The sequence below is a fragment of the Anopheles nili genome, chromosome 3, assembly GCF_943737925.1.
Source record: "Anopheles nili chromosome 3, idAnoNiliSN_F5_01, whole genome shotgun sequence".
Lineage (NCBI taxonomy): Eukaryota > Metazoa > Arthropoda > Insecta > Diptera > Culicidae > Anopheles > Anopheles nili.
In genome coordinates, this window is record NC_071292.1 from 45,329,850 (window position 1) to 45,344,875 (window position 15,026).

At 40.0% G+C, this 15,026-nt stretch overlaps 4 protein-coding genes across 4 annotated transcripts; all 4 read right to left on the minus strand.

Annotated features, from left to right (window-relative positions):
- Positions 1-231: 231 nt before the first annotated feature.
- LOC128726517 (protein UXT homolog) lies at positions 232-731 on the minus strand. The gene has a single exon (XM_053820332.1). It carries the CDS (start codon positions 729-731, stop codon positions 267-269), a length of 465 nt encoding a protein of 154 aa, XP_053676307.1. The 3' UTR covers positions 232-266.
- Positions 732-2,415: 1,684 nt separating this feature from the next.
- LOC128724416 (glutamyl aminopeptidase-like) lies at positions 2,416-5,424 on the minus strand. Its single transcript, XM_053818142.1, has 5 exons — positions 4,961-5,424; positions 4,228-4,879; positions 3,912-4,150; positions 2,698-3,846; positions 2,416-2,632 (listed from the first exon to the last, which is right to left on the minus strand). Exons 1-5 carry the CDS (start codon positions 5,422-5,424, stop codon positions 2,416-2,418), a joined length of 2,721 nt encoding a protein of 906 aa, XP_053674117.1.
- A 650-nt stretch (positions 5,425-6,074) lies between these two features.
- LOC128724417 (aminopeptidase N-like) lies at positions 6,075-9,663 on the minus strand. The gene is made up of 7 exons (XM_053818143.1): positions 8,948-9,663; positions 8,313-8,814; positions 7,990-8,228; positions 7,271-7,925; positions 6,701-7,200; positions 6,551-6,629; positions 6,075-6,104 (listed from the first exon to the last, which is right to left on the minus strand). Exons 1-7 carry the CDS (start codon positions 9,661-9,663, stop codon positions 6,075-6,077), a joined length of 2,721 nt encoding a protein of 906 aa, XP_053674118.1.
- A 767-nt stretch (positions 9,664-10,430) lies between these two features.
- On the minus strand, positions 10,431-14,173 carry LOC128723495 (aminopeptidase N-like). Its single transcript, XM_053817244.1, has 6 exons — positions 13,593-14,173; positions 13,051-13,500; positions 12,499-12,839; positions 11,077-12,395; positions 10,661-10,991; positions 10,431-10,537 (listed from the first exon to the last, which is right to left on the minus strand). The coding sequence occupies exons 1-6, from the start codon at positions 14,171-14,173 to the stop codon at positions 10,431-10,433; spliced, it is 3,129 nt and encodes a 1,042-aa protein (XP_053673219.1).
- Positions 14,174-15,026: the final 853 nt, after the last annotated feature.

The window sequence follows — 15,026 nt, forward strand, 5'->3', positions numbered from 1 at the left end:
ATAACAACAGTAACTTCCTCTAAGACATAGCTCATGTATTTTAGAATCAATACTTTATACTGAACATGTGCACATAATCGCAACTAAAAACTAAGTTGAAAAACATAAATAAGACACTGTTTTCAGATTTTTTTAATTTACCTTTTTGAGTCATCAAATTTATTTAGTTAATCACAAATAGTAAATACAGAATTAAAAACCAGCATTTATTTTATGTAACAGTTTGCTCTTAGAAATAGTTTATTGATATTATTGACTCTAAGTGTTTATCTACCGGTTTGCTCCGTGTCCTGAAGGGTATGCAGTCGTTCAGAATCTCCTATGACCAGCAAGGCCAGTTTAATGTTAGCTTTGGTTTCTATGCTTTTCTGACGTATGATATCTGCCTGGTTCGACAATATTTTAATCTTCAAGTCTACGAATCGCAGTGCTTCATCAATGGTGAACTCTACATAGACTTTCAACCCTACATCCACTAGTAGATTATTGGTCTTAATAGCGCGGGCTTTCATGAACATATTACCACCAATGTTGACCTGCGTTTTGAATTCTTTATCTTGACCTTCATTTTCATGTTGTAAAATCGTACTGATCATACTCTTCAACTGCATGTATTCCATGATTTCGGAATTCATCTTGTTAAGCTCCGATTCATATATCTGCAAATCGTGCATAAGATGTTCATTGACAAAATTTTCCACGTTATCCGTTGACATGCGATGTGTGACCATTTTGTATAGTCTATTTGCGCTAAAATCATAAAGAAACATGAGCTTAAAAATTAGGTTAAAAAAGTTATAGCAAGTGCAGCTTACCAAATTCACCAGATCAAATGGAATAAAGCGTCGTTTAAATTCCTGTCGTAAATTATAAAATAATATAAACTGATTAAAATGACTGCGATTGAAAATATCTATATTATAAATTCAAAAGTAAACCACTTTCTTGTGTTTGCATTAAACATACAAAAGTTGTTAACAAATAAACACAATATTTGAGATAACACTAAGCTTTGATTTGAATAGCTCGGTTTTTTCATTATTCGGATTTTATTGCTAGACTAAAGCTCTTGAAGCTTTGTTAGGTAATGTATTTGAAAAACTATTCATGAAGTAATCAATAAATAGAATTATTTGTTCCAAAACTAGGAAAATTTGAACCTTATGACACTTCGCTTAACTTTTTACGAAGCAAACCACAATTCTATTTGTTTTATTCGTGCTTTTCACAAATTTTCTTTTCGAGATGAATTTTCTTTGCTATATTGTAAACTTGTAAGTTTTGTTATGATCCGTAACAGCGTTAATTTAAAGAAAATACGTACTATAACTGACCAACTATACTTGCTATCACGCAAGTGAATGTAAATAAACAAAACACACGAGAAGCATCATGAATGACATTTGCCACAAGTATTTCAAACTGTGCAGTGCAAACGTCAAACTTGCGATCACCACGTTTATGAGAATTTTTTAGAATAGAAAGATAAAAATATGTCGAATAAGTGTTGATTTGATTTTTAAAGGCTTGATATATAATCAATTTTTCAGCATTTTACGTAAGCCCTGGTTACTGCTATGTGTTGACAAATTATTTCGTTATGAAAAGCTTGTGAATTATTTCCTTGTACATAACTAGAATACTCCCTTACGTCAAATTTAAATTTGAAATAATTCATTAAAATAGATCTAGCACTGGCTCTGAACATATTTAAACATTTGAAAATGTAAAAATAAATTGTAGTTAAAACTAACTGTGCGGAAAAGCATGAAAAGCCACGTTAACTTACAAAAATATTGTAAGGAATTTATTCACGTCTTATTTTCCCGAATTATTCGATAATTTTCTCAATCATGGTGAAATTATTTTGTTAAGCTGTTGAATCAAACGCTAGATGCATTTCTGATGCAGTTTCTGTACTCACATGCGTTTTGGCATAATATTTGTGGCAGAACAATCATTAATAATGGTTGAACCATTACTATGACGAGATACATAGGCCATACATTAATCTTATTGCTATTAAACAAATTAAGTTTCCCAGATTTTTGCATATTTTTTGCTTATGCTGGTTGAATCATTTAATGCATTGGACGACCCAATTTGTTCACCTATATCTGTTCATACAACTAATATGAACAGAAAAGGCGTAATGAGCCAGAATTCAGTTAAAAATAGACTAAATAACACTTTTAGAGATGACCTTTTTAACATACATTCTTTTACTTGCACTGTTAAAGAAGACCCTTTTAACATACATTCTTTTACATTTTATTAATTTTTCGTTGTTGTAATAATGAAGTAAGCACATACAGAAAAAAAAATTACCGCCAAACAACGCCAGCTAGTATAGGCTAAAAAACATTCCACTAATCCAACACAATTAGAAGTTTCAAACACATTAAAATTGTATGTTTAGGAATCCGCAAACTGACGCAGCGCATCTGTTAAAGGAATCAAATTTCGACATATCCATTTGCGGTTGACCATTAGTTGCTCCTCGATGTCCGATGCACTTGATGAGGCATAAGTAGAAACAGTAGACATCAATAGTTTCGCCTCCTCCGGATCAATGACAAATCGAGCCAAGTCAAGTAGAATTTTTCGAATAGCGGTGTCATGAATCGTGTTTCTAAAATATTAAATACAAAACAACGGTTATTCTCTATTCTTGCTCCGCAATAAGTAGTCTCATACCTGTGATGTACTGAAAGCTCCGATTCAAGCGTTGTTAAGACATCATTGAGTGACACCTTGGATGCTACAATCAAACGATGCAATGCCTTTTGGCGATCGAGATCATTAAGCTCAAATATATGCTTGGCATACGATCGCAAAAGTGTAGCATTCTTTCCCATGCAACCAAAGGATTTGGTTACATATTGCTTGATGAAAGGATCTGCGTTCGTGTTGTTGTTGATGAACACTTTTTCCACATACGCTTGTCGTAGATCGGCGTCACTCTGCTTCAGTCCGATGTACACCAAACCAGAGTTTATCATAGCGGGATGGGATCGTTTACTATAAAGAAAATTTCTTACGGAAAGTTGGGCAACCGTCAAACATGCTTTGTTGGCACTGCATGCCAATTCAATCGCAATAGTACGTAGTTCCTCAGCCAAAACAAACTCTCTCGATCGCTGCTGATATCCGTAATGCTTGAGCAAAGGGGAAGCTATTTTTACAACGAATGAATTCAATAGCTGTGTGGCATTTTCATCAGAACGAAGCATAGCTTGCAGGTAACGAATATGTGTATGTGCCACCATCCAGGGCTCGTAATCAACTTCTCGGCGCAAGTACGACATCAACTGGAACACCATTTTATAATCGCCTCCTTTGGAATGCGCTATAGCTAATGAATCATCGATCAGGCGAGCACGTGCAGCAGGTTCAATAGCAGTCGTATTTGTCTCCAGCTGCTTAACCAAACTTCGCATCATATTTTCCGGATATTCAATACGATAATAGCCAGCTGCGTGAGGATTAAACAATACAATTTCGTCTGCAGAGGCAGGGATTGTATAAGACGTGTTTGATGTATTTGGATGCATCCAAAACGCCGGTAATATCTCATACTTTGTGTTGTTTGTAGTAGCGAATGAAATCGGTATCCACCAGGAAGCGTGCGATGGTTCTTTCTGAAGCTCATGGAAGAAGCGCTGTTGAGTGAAAACGTATTCGTTGCCTTCACGATGTATGGTTACTAATGGAACTCCTGCTTGATGGGACCAGGATTCGAAAATTTCGTTCATCGACAAGCCTTTTGGCAGGACACCATCTTGCTTAGCAGCTTTTTCAAGGCTATCGTATAGATTCGATTCTTCCACAACGCCATTATCTTTGCTGTAATTTGGAACAAAATATTTACACAGTGATAACAACGTGACCAAGCTCTTCATATCACCCACTTTTCTTTGAGATAGTAATGTAGACCCTTCCGAAATGTACTTTCGCCCAGCACATATTGCATCATACGAATAACGCTGGCAGACTTTTTGTATGCAACATCATCAAATAATTTAGCAATGTCCTGTGGAGTTTCCGCGTAGTACGTCATAGGACGCACATTTGCTGAACCGTCCCCACTGATCGCTGCTTGCAGTACATTAGTAATCAGTTGTCGACGAAGAGGCATCTCGGAACTTTTCTGAAAAAGATAAAACGACTTAAAAATAAAATCACTCATCACGTTTCTACAAAAGCAATGCTGGACATGGTACATACGACATCCCCTAAATAGTACGAAAAAAAGGTTGCAAATCCTTCATTTAGCCAAAGATAGCTCCACCATTTTGGGGCCAGCATATTACCGAAGAACTGGTGTGTTAGCTCATGAGCGATAATATTGGCCACTCGCAATTGCTGTCGCTGGTTCTGTGTTTCCGAGTCGAACAAAAACGCACTTTCCCTGTACATAATCAACCCCCAGTTCTCCATTGCTCCGGCAGTGAAATCAGATGATTTGATAGCCACGCTGTCAATTTTTTGCATGCTATAACGCACTCCAAAATACTCTTCCATGACTCGAATCAATCGTTTGGAGTTATCGACAGAATACGATAACTGTTTAGCTGATGTAGGGGACGCCCACGAGCTAATTGTTAACTGTGGTTGAGTTAAAACATCTCGCTCCGAAACAAAATCTGACACAAGCCAGGCTACCAGATAAGATTGCATTCGCGGCGTTCTGGAGAATGTGAACAGCTTTCTCCCATCGCATAAAACCTTTACGCGACGAACTGGCGCATTAGAAAGAACATGATAGTCTGGATCACAGCTGATCAAAATATCGTACGTAGTTTTTATTCCCGGTTCGTCATAGCATGGAAACGAAGATCTTGCATCACATGCTTCAAAGTCTGTTAGACCAAGGTATCTTAAAGGAGAGAAGATTGATTTTAAAATAGAAAAAAAAAACAGTAAAGAAACTAACGAAATAGATTCCGATATGCCTTACCGTGTCACACCTTGATCGTTCTCGTAGGACGATTTATAAAATCCTGCACGATCGTCACGATCAATGTTGTTAGTGAAATCAATCTCAAGAGTATGTAATCCGCTGTTCGGTGTAAGCATTTTTACCACGGTTATCACTAAAAACTCTTTCTCGGCATCAAGCTTGTAATTTATAATTTTTTCCGCGATCCCTTCACAATTGCGAAGTTGAAGTCTCGATATCACATTACGGACACTGTGTAGCACTATCTGATTGGTCGGTTCGACTACGTTAATTGAAATCTGCACGTTTCCAGTGTACTCGAAGGTGTTTCGATGAAAATTAGTATCCAACCGCAAGGTGTAGTGCGTTGGAACGGTATGGTTTGGCAGGCGGAAGCTGGTAAATGTACTTTCGGAAACAACGCTGAATACAAACAGCAATAGCCCTGGCAAAATAGTGCACAAGTGCAGTGAATTCTTCATCATAAGATAGGCAGCAGCTAACTGGTAACGTTCAAGCTTTTCCAGTAGCGTATTTATTTTAAGTTTGCATGCTTTTGACGTTGCTTTATCAGCAAATACAGCGAAAAAGAATCACCTACACGGTACGTTGAAAGGTTAAGTATTCATTACCCTTACGCTGTAAATTATTTTTAGTTTGTTTCAAAATAAGTACTAAAATGTATGCATAAGACTATTCAAAAAGACAATAAACGAAACCAAAACTAAACTGTTATGCTTAGCATAAAATGCGTAATTTGTAAAAATATCAAACACGATAAAATGGGGCAAAGAAGCAAAGTATTATAATAATGTAGTAGCAACAATGAAGAAATGTAATAAAAAACATATAAAGTATTTTTCAAATAACAAAAGTTTTTTGCGTTTGAAATAATTAAAATTTAAAATGCCTTTAAAATTCAAAATGCCTTTAAAATCAAAAATGCCTTTAAAATCAAAAATACTGCGATCGAATGTTGGTAGCATTTTATTCAATCCCTTTAAAGTCTACGAATAAATATAAAAGAGTTTATTTTGTGATTTTCAAAAGAGTTTTTTTTTCTTTTTTCCAGTTTATTATTTTTCTAATATGAAGTTACTGCGTATAGTTGCTTAAATTACTCATAGATTGTTCATTGGAACTGCTGAAAAAGTTGTATTAGCTGAAACATAATCAAAAATAAAGAAAAGTAAGTTACAATTTATAAAGCAAAATAAAACAAAAGATATCAGTATCAGTACCAACCCAAGAGACGAACATTCGCTTCACTAGTATCTACTATATTGTGCTTGACTTTTAGCTTAACAATTCTATAATATTGCTCATCGATTGATCTTATGTTTGTACACAGTTAATTAAAGTTTCAAAAACATGTGAATTGAGTACTTATTTTTACTATATTAATTTGTAGCTATGCTAATGTTACTTATTGGTTAAAAACCGAAAGACCTTAAAATCTTTCAAAATACGAAAATATGACAAGCAACATAATCGTAAGGAGAATCGTTTAAAAAATAAATTAAAGTTCAATCTTGAATTATTAGGTTAATATACGAATTTAAAGAAGAAAATTTTACGCAGTGCTTAAATATAATTGTTTATACTCACTTCAAAATATTGATCAAGATCAGCCAATTTGTTATTGTAATTAGCCAGAATATTGAGAAAAGCTGGATCGGTGCCAATGCTGGAGGACAATCAATATAGATTTGTAAAGGTTAATTAAAAAAAATTTAACTTTGATTTTGTAAAATGTACCTTTGTAAAATTTGCTGCGTGTTACGCCCCAACCAATCACCGAATGCTTTGTATCCTATCGCAGATTTCTGATAAACCGCTGGTAGACCAATTCGCCACTCTCCTGGTAAGTAAACACTTTGGTTGCCGATAAGGGAAATCAAAAAGGTGTCCAAAAATTCGGCATCTTCTGAACAGGCTAGTGTTTCTATAATTGCTATCCGTTCGGAGGGATCACTGATTGTTACCAACCGAAGTGAAAGAGACTGCAACTGTTCAGAAGAAGCCGTGATGGCTCCAGCACAGTAAACGCTCTCCTTCAAGTAGGGCGGTAGTGGCGCCGTGCCAGTTAAGTCATTTAACATCCTTGTCAATGCTTCCGAGCGACAGGTGCTCACTCCCATTCGACAACTCCAATCAATGATGCTGCTGCGGAACCGTTGGTCTTCGTGAGCATCAGAGGGAGATGACTCAAAACCCAACTTGTTGAATACACTCATAATTTGCGATGCCACAAAACGCTGGAGGAAAATTGAATTACATATTAGTTAGCTTCACTATAGCTGCAAAACAAGTCGTTGAATAAGTTACCGAAAATGAATCAAATGCTGAAGGGTCTGCCACAAAAACGGCTCGTAATAAACCCAAATTATCATTGGCTAACGTAACACTCCACGGGATGAAATCTGTCTCCATGTTGGCATACTGCAGCAGGTTGATCAGAATACCGGAGTCAATCCGATCGCTCAGATACATTTTAAAGCAATCGTCGATCAACTGCCCACGAGAAGCGGCCGGAATAATCGTTGGCTCGGTCGATAACTGCGCAATTATTCGTTGCCAAAGCGTGGCATCATAATTGACTCGATAGTACCCGGTTTGATGTGGGTTAACTAATACGAAACCATCGTCTGATAGGGAATTCTGCACGATAGACGCCTGCGATGTGCCCTGTGGTAACCAAAACTGATTTGATTCGGTTAGACCCTCGGAATGGACCTGATATGTCACCGGAATCCACCAGGTCTTGTTGGAAGCGTTTTGCGTGACTGGATATAGAAAATGTTCTTGCATGAAGGTTAGTTCCTCGTCTACGAGCTTCACCGTAACCAACGGGTAGCCAGACTGATAGATCCAAGGCTTCATTACTGTCGCTACGTCAAGACTGAGTGGCAAAACTGCATCTTCCCTCGCCGCGTTCTGTAGGCTCATGAAGAGATCATCCGGTGTGACAGATCTGCCTTTACTGATGAGAATATAATGTTGTATCCGTTAGTGTTAGAATATGCATAGTAAAATGCATGCATTACTTGTTATTTATGTAGTACCGCACTCCTTTCAGAAACGTTTGCTCGCCAAGGGCGTAATGAAACATTCGCAATACACTACCACCCTTCTGATACGTTATGATATCAAACATCTGCTCGATATTAGCGCGGTTTTCCACATCGTATGAAATGGGTCTTGTGTTAATATCGCAGTCTACCAAGAGCGCTGCTTGAAGTGCTTCAACCGTAAAGCTTTCCTGAAATCGAATTTCTGGCGCGATCTAGAAAGCATAAATGAACCATTGTTACTGAATTGCTTGCAATACTAGAATATTGTTTTGTTGTTTTTGATCACAATACGCTACCACACTGCCTATGTAGTACTCGTAGAATGTAGCGAATCCTTCGCTTAACGACAAATCCGACCACCAATGGGGCGTTAGCGTATTTCCAAGGAACTGATGCACAAACTCGTGCACGATGGTTGCGATAACATTTTCTTTATCTCTATTCGTGTTCGTTGCCTCGTCATAGATCAGATACGGCTCGGCATAGATGACTAAGCCCCAGTTTTCCATCGCACTGAAGTAGGCCCGCGGAACTGCGAGCTGATCCAACTTGGGTAGCTGGTACGTTTGATTAAAGTGCTGCTCTACGGCTCGTATAACGTCGGCACCGAGTTGTAAGCCATAACTTTGTGCACTTTCCGAAACATTCGAGATAGTAATGAATTCCATGTTAATGTTGGACGGTGGCGCTCTTAATGAAATCCGTTTGCTAGCGAAGTCAGTAAGGATCACAAATGCTACCAGGTATGTCGGCATGCTTGGCGTTTGTTGGAAGCGAGTTCGCTTCAAATCATTGCTCCTAATGACGTAAGTAAGTAACAAAGGTAAGTATGGAGTTTGTTATTCACAGATGGTAGCTAAAACGTATTCACTTTTCTGGCAGTAGCACCATTCAGTGATCAACAAAGTACACATTTCAGTTATCAACTTACATGATGGTAGTTGATGCAATGGGCATGTTTGAGTAAACTTTAGTTCCGATCCCACTGTTTATGATAATAGTAAAAGTAGCCCTAAATCTTGGCTCGTCGTAGCACGGAAAAGCTGTACGTGCATCTACCGGCTGAAATTGCGACACAGCAGCATATCGCGATCCTTCATCCGTCTGGTAGGACATCCAATGAAAACCATTGACACCTTCTTGCAACACATTATCAAACAATATCGACAATTGATAGACACCTTGCTGCAACTCGCTTTCCATCCAGATTGTAAGTGTTTCATACTGCAGGTTTTCCTCGATGGAAGCAATCGGAATACTCAGCTGATTGGAATTTCTGACGCTTACTTGCGTTAGCGTGTTCCTAAGCGAATGAAGCACAATCGATCGTGTCACTTGCTGCACTCGGATCCTTAGTGTAACCGATCCACTATAACTTAGTTCCTGTGTGTGTATGTTTGTGGTTAGTTCGAGCTCGTAACTTTCTGGAATGGTGTCATTTGACAGACGATACAGTGACGTTTCCTTTGCAGCTCGTTCCTGACTCAATTCTTCATATTTTGCTAGGTGTAACTTATTACGATCTAACCGATCTGTATGCGGATAACGTCTATACGATGCCTTCGAGGTAGATTGCGCCCAGGACTCAACAGTACAACAACCCCACACCAATACTAAGAAAAACCAAATCTGCTGGAACGACAGCATCTTGGCGAGCGCACGTTAAACAGTTGCAGCGAACTAGGTAACTGAGTTGTCCGTGGCCGTACGAAGGTATTTTATGTGTTATTATCAGTACAAAAAATGGTTGAACGATCCTCGGACTAATCACACTCCACTCCACTGATGTAATGTTGCGTAAAATAAAATGATGGATTATGAAACTGACATATTTTATCTCTACGTAGCACTAAACAATACTTGATAATAAATGAGAGTGAATCGATAACATCAATCTATCCTTACATACAACAGAAGCATGTATGCGTAATCGGGTTTAATCTTAACCGCAAATATCCGTATTCATTTTGAAATGTGGTGGTACATCAAGAGCCATTTAATACAATTATTGTTTAGGATTTGTTTTCCATGACGAATAAAAAATCGTACACTTATGATCTGCATTACGGATCATGATATTTGATCGCCGATGAAGTAAGTCCTCATAGCTTTTCCGAACGGTGCGGCCGTAGATGTGTTGATTAGATGAACTACGTAAAGGCGTTCCATGAGGACAAAGCAATACGAATGTACAAAGGAAAGTCATCTTTTTCATCTTCTTCATTGACAGAGTCTAGTTAGTCGATTTAGTTCTTTATTCACGCTTTATTATTTGCTACTCCTAGTCTTTCAGACCTGGTGTATACACTCATCGCTACGGATTGTATGAAGCACTGGCAAAGCTATTGTCGAAGGTTAGAGATATTTTCTCTGTAAAATCCATTCATCAACAAATTGATAACTATTCCGTATCATCAGCCAAGTAGTTGTGCAGTAATAGCAACGACTACTACTGCTATCGATACAGTGATCGTTGCTGCACCACCATCGTCATCATCTTCTGTTGTTGGTTCGGGTTGTGCTGTCGTCACAGTAGTGGTTATAGTAGTTTCTTGTGGTGTGGTAGTAACCACGACAGTACTGGTAGTCGGTTCGTCCGTGGTAGTAGATGGAGTATCAGTGGTAGTAGTTGGCGCATCAGTACTCACGGTGGTGGCATCAGTTGTAGTGGGGCTAGCAGTAGACGTAGTAGTAGTAATGACAGGTGTAGTAGAGGTAGAAGCAACAGTGGTAGTGGTAGATGCTACAGTCGTAGTAGTAGATGCTACGGTCGTAGTAGTCGATGTTGACATTGTGACTGTCGATGTTGGCTCCGTTACGGTGGAAATTTCCTTCTCAAATTCGCCGAAAAAGTTCGACAAGATTATTCCCTCAAATCCATCCACCCAAATGAGGTTGGTTTGAGCTGAGTTTCGCAGATTCGTAGCAGTCTGCGCATTTACCCTGCTTCCAAGTGCAGTGATAAGCATGTTAAGCTGCAAGAAAAGAATTAAAAACGAATAATCAAATGAGTTGTATTTCTCGTTTGCGACACTTGAGAACTTTTCTTCGATGTTTTACCTGATTCAATTCAACCTCATTGTTCGTACGAGAAGCAATGGCTGACAAAGCTGAGTTGAGCGTGGACGTGGAAAGCATACTAACGAACTCGCTCACATACGACGGCTCCATCAGGAACTCAATCAATGCATCAACACCAGTACGACTTCCTGAGTACACAGCTTGAACCACGCGTCGTCGCTCGTCCGCTTTGTAATTGATTTCCACATTGCCGAGAGATGTCATCAAGAACGACTTCAGGAACTCCTTGTTCTGCGAACAGCCCAGGGAATCGATCAGCATCGTTCGTTCGGCAAGATTTTTCGAGTCCATCATTTTGCGGTACAGGTATTGGAACTCGACTTGGCTAGCCTGTCGCATACCATAGCAGTACGTCACAGAGGCAATATCTGGATGAACGGCGGGACCCGTGCCCGTAGCTTCTGCGGTCAGCAGAGCCTTTGTCTTCGTCAGACAATCTGTGTATCCAGTCATGCAGGCCCATGTAGAGATCGTCTGCTTGAGATACTTATGTAACAAAGTTTCGTCCGTAGCTACCGAGTCGATCACCAGTGTTCCATACACGTTCTCAATCAGTGCGTCCACGAATACTAAGAAGTCGTTGTATGCTGGCGTTCCACGGAGACGATTGTTGAAATAAGTCAGGGCCACGTTTGCCGCAGTCCATGGAGCGTACTCCAGCTCGTTACGCAGATATGTCATAAGACGCAACGCCACACGCATGTCAAGTCGACCAGACCGTGCCAACCAGTATGCATCATCGATCAATTGTGCTCGGTTAAGCCGATGTACACTAGCCCAGTTCTCGATCAGTGCATTAGTGATCAGCTCCCAGTTCTGATCGTCATAATTCACACGGTAGTATCCCACCTGCTTCTTGTTGAAAATGATCCACTGGTTAGCCGGCACGGTTGTTTCAATGCGAGATGCTTTGGTGGCCAACCATTCCACGTTATCAAAATCGTTGAAGTCGGCTCGGGCCTGATGGGCGTAGTTGTACGGGATCATCCAGATGTTGCTGTTAGGAACCTTGCGATCGGAATAGAATCGCTCCTGTGAAATGATCACATTACCGGTATCGTACGATCGTCGTACGGTCAACACCGGATAGCCGGCTTCTGTGGTCCAGGTGCGCATAATCTGTCCTACGGTTACTCCTGCGGGCAGAACACCCTTGCCTTCGATCGCGCTCTGCAGACCGGTATAGAGATCCTCATCAGTCGCTCCTTGCAAGGCGCGAGCATTCAGATATGTCCGCAAACCAGCCGTCCAATTTTCATTACCCAACACTTCCCGCATCATGTTCAACACACTGCCAGCTGAAAATCGATAAATCCATGATCAGTAACCAATGATCCATGATCAGTAACCAACGATCCATGATCAGTTACTAACGGAACCAAAACCGCAGAACTTGCTTACATTTTGGGTAGGCAACTCGATCAAACAGCGCAGAGATCTCGCCAGGTGTAGCTGCATTCCAATTCATCGGACGAGTGCTTGCCTGCCCATCCGGTACCATGGCAGATTGTATCACTTGGGTGTTGAACAACTCCCAGTATTCCTCTCCTGGATAAGCAAGGTCGGTAGCATAGTATTCGTACAGAGTGGCGAAACCTTCGTTCAGCCAGATGAATTCCCACCATTGGGGACTCACCAAATCTCCAAACCACTGGTGTCCATACTCATGGGAAATAGTGGTCGCTATGTTGGTTTTTGTGCGATAAGTACTGACGGCAGGATCAAACAATAGTAATTGTTCCCTGCAATAACAGAATAACTTTAAATGCAACAAAAATCTGAAGCTATTGTACGTTCATCTATAATCTACCCGTTCGGTTTAATCACATATAGTCTTAATCTCATATGATAAGGTTATCAGTATTGCTACAGTCACGATGATTCAATCCATCATTTGCAAAAAAAGCAACAAACCATTTATCATGACATAATCTAATGTCATGTACTGCTTACCTATACGTAACCAGACCCCAGTTTTCCATGGCGCCGGCTGCAAAATCAGGCACCGAGATTTGATCCATCTTTGGCATGTATGAACCGTATGCGATGCCAAGATGGGCGTCGAGAGCATCTAGGATTTTTCTACTCGCTTCCAAAGCGAATTCTGCTTCACTAATTGCATTCGGTCGGACATACACGCTATGCGTTCCAGATATGCGGAACAAAAAGTCCGACACAACGAAAGCCAACAGATAGGACGACATCATCGGCGTTTCTTGGAAAATAGTAGTGCGCATGTTATCCTCCGTATTTTCCTGTCTATCCACAGGCATATTCGAAATGGCGCTGTACGTAGGACTGTGCGTGATCGATACGGTGAACGTTGCCTTCAGCGCTGGTTCGTCATAGCAAGGGAATGCCATGCGAGCACTCGTCGACTCGAACTGTGTCGTTGCCAAGTACCTATATATGGAAGCAATTGAAGAAGATCATTTTTGGGGTCATTCTTGGAAAACTCAAAATAGTGATCATGATCGCACACAATTTCCACTGACCTTCGCTCCCCATTATCGGCCACATAAGAAGACACGTAAAATCCATCATCATTCGTTGCGAGACGTCCCTGGAACACTACCTCGAGTAGGTACCAACCAGGCTGCAGGACACTTGGGCTCGTGAACGTGATATGTTCATAGGTAGTATCCGTGCTGTACTGAGCGTCTCCGATCAGCACCGGAGCACCAGCAACACCATTCGGCAAAGAAGAGATTTGGGCCGATGAAATCAACAACCCACGGTTATGCAACACCAATCGATCCGTGGCTTCCAACACCTGCAACTGGATTCTGACCGAACCATCAAACGTACGCTCGTTCCGGTGAATCTCCGTGCGCAAATGAATGTCATAATGGAGCGGAATGGACGTTTGTGGAAGGCGATATCGTTCATCCACATCCTGAGCAGGAACCACTCCGATCACATCGCTAGCAACATTTTCACTATGCGTAGGCACCAAGGACTCTTCTTCGTAAATTCCACTGCTTTTGAATGGTGGTCGTTCAGCTTGGGCTAGTAGGTTTCCTCCACTGAGCAGACAACACAGTCCCAACAACACAACGATCAACGAACGCATCATGTTTGTTTCCGCGGCACGGATACCTTCTCCGGTGACCGTAATGGGGCACTGGATTGCCAATTTAATAGCCCAAATGCTTTAATACCAGTCGTGAAACCTTACGGTCCTTGCAATTCTCTTTATCTTGCTATCTAGATTTCTTGAAATCGTAAATTGCCATGGCAGAACCCAACCATTTCTATACTCAGATTTATTTTGCTATTTTGCTATGGGTTCGTGCACATCAATCGATTGATGCTTGTATGTTGGTAATAAAAACTCGAATCAATTGTGCTGATTGGAGTTGATAATAAATATCACTGAGGCTTTTATTTCCAGCTATAGGTGGATTATATAAACACAAAATAAAACAATATGCTATGATCTAATCCAAACCGATCAAGATTAGATGCGGTCTTTCATGATGGATTATAAATGAGATATAGTTTACAAACGCACAAGAACAAAACAATGCTTGTAGATTAAGAATCCTTATCGATGCTTTTAAAAATTTGCCAAAATTTGCGTGTATATGTTATGAATGGGAAGATCGTGCTTAGGGTAACGAACTTTAGATTTGTGCTGGATTTCGTAGCCTTAAAGTTTTTGAAATTCTTTTTTCCGCTATTTTAAGTTATGCTGTCTTACATCTGTTAGGTTTACTGTATGCGTGAAACTAACTATTCGTATGAAGAGAATTTCTTTTACAATGAACTTTAATGAGTCTCGATTTGACTACGTTGTTATACTAAACAGCTTAATTGACAAAAAAAGATCGGGTCTTCAAAGTAGATTACCGTTACACTCATTTGCATTTTCTCAGTATGTTCAATTTGAATATTGAAATTTGATCAGAGCCGGTTAACTTGAATAT

Excerpts from the sequence above, each read along its gene's own strand:
- LOC128726517 (XM_053820332.1), bottom strand. The coding sequence starts at position 731 with ATGGTCACACATCGCATGTCAACGGATAACGTGGAAAATTTTGTCAAT.
- LOC128724416 (XM_053818142.1), bottom strand. The coding sequence starts at position 5,424 with ATGAAGAATTCACTGCACTTGTGCACTATTTTGCCAGGGCTATTGCTG. Across the intron at positions 4,151-4,227 it reads CGTACTATTTAGGGGATGTC|AAAAGTTCCGAGATGCCTCT; the intron begins GTATGTACCATG and ends TATCTTTTTCAG. Across the intron at positions 2,633-2,697 it reads GAGCTTTCAGTACATCACAG|AAACACGATTCATGACACCG; the intron begins GTATGAGACTAC and ends TTAATATTTTAG.
- LOC128724417 (XM_053818143.1), bottom strand. The coding sequence starts at position 9,663 with ATGCTGTCGTTCCAGCAGATTTGGTTTTTCTTAGTATTGGTGTGGGGT. Across the intron at positions 6,630-6,700 it reads ACGCAGCAAATTTTACAAAG|CATTGGCACCGATCCAGCTT; the intron begins GTACATTTTACA and ends ATTGTCCTCCAG. Across the intron at positions 6,105-6,550 it reads ATCTTGATCAATATTTTGAA|CTAATACAACTTTTTCAGCA; the intron begins GTGAGTATAAAC and ends ATTATGTTTCAG.
- LOC128723495 (XM_053817244.1), bottom strand. The coding sequence starts at position 14,173 with ATGATGCGTTCGTTGATCGTTGTGTTGTTGGGACTGTGTTGTCTGCTC. Across the intron at positions 13,501-13,592 it reads GCCGATAATGGGGAGCGAAG|GTACTTGGCAACGACACAGT; the intron begins GTCAGTGGAAAT and ends TTCCATATATAG. Across the intron at positions 10,538-10,660 it reads AACTGATGCCACCACCGTGA|CACAACCCGAACCAACAACA; the intron begins GTACTGATGCGC and ends CTGTGACGACAG.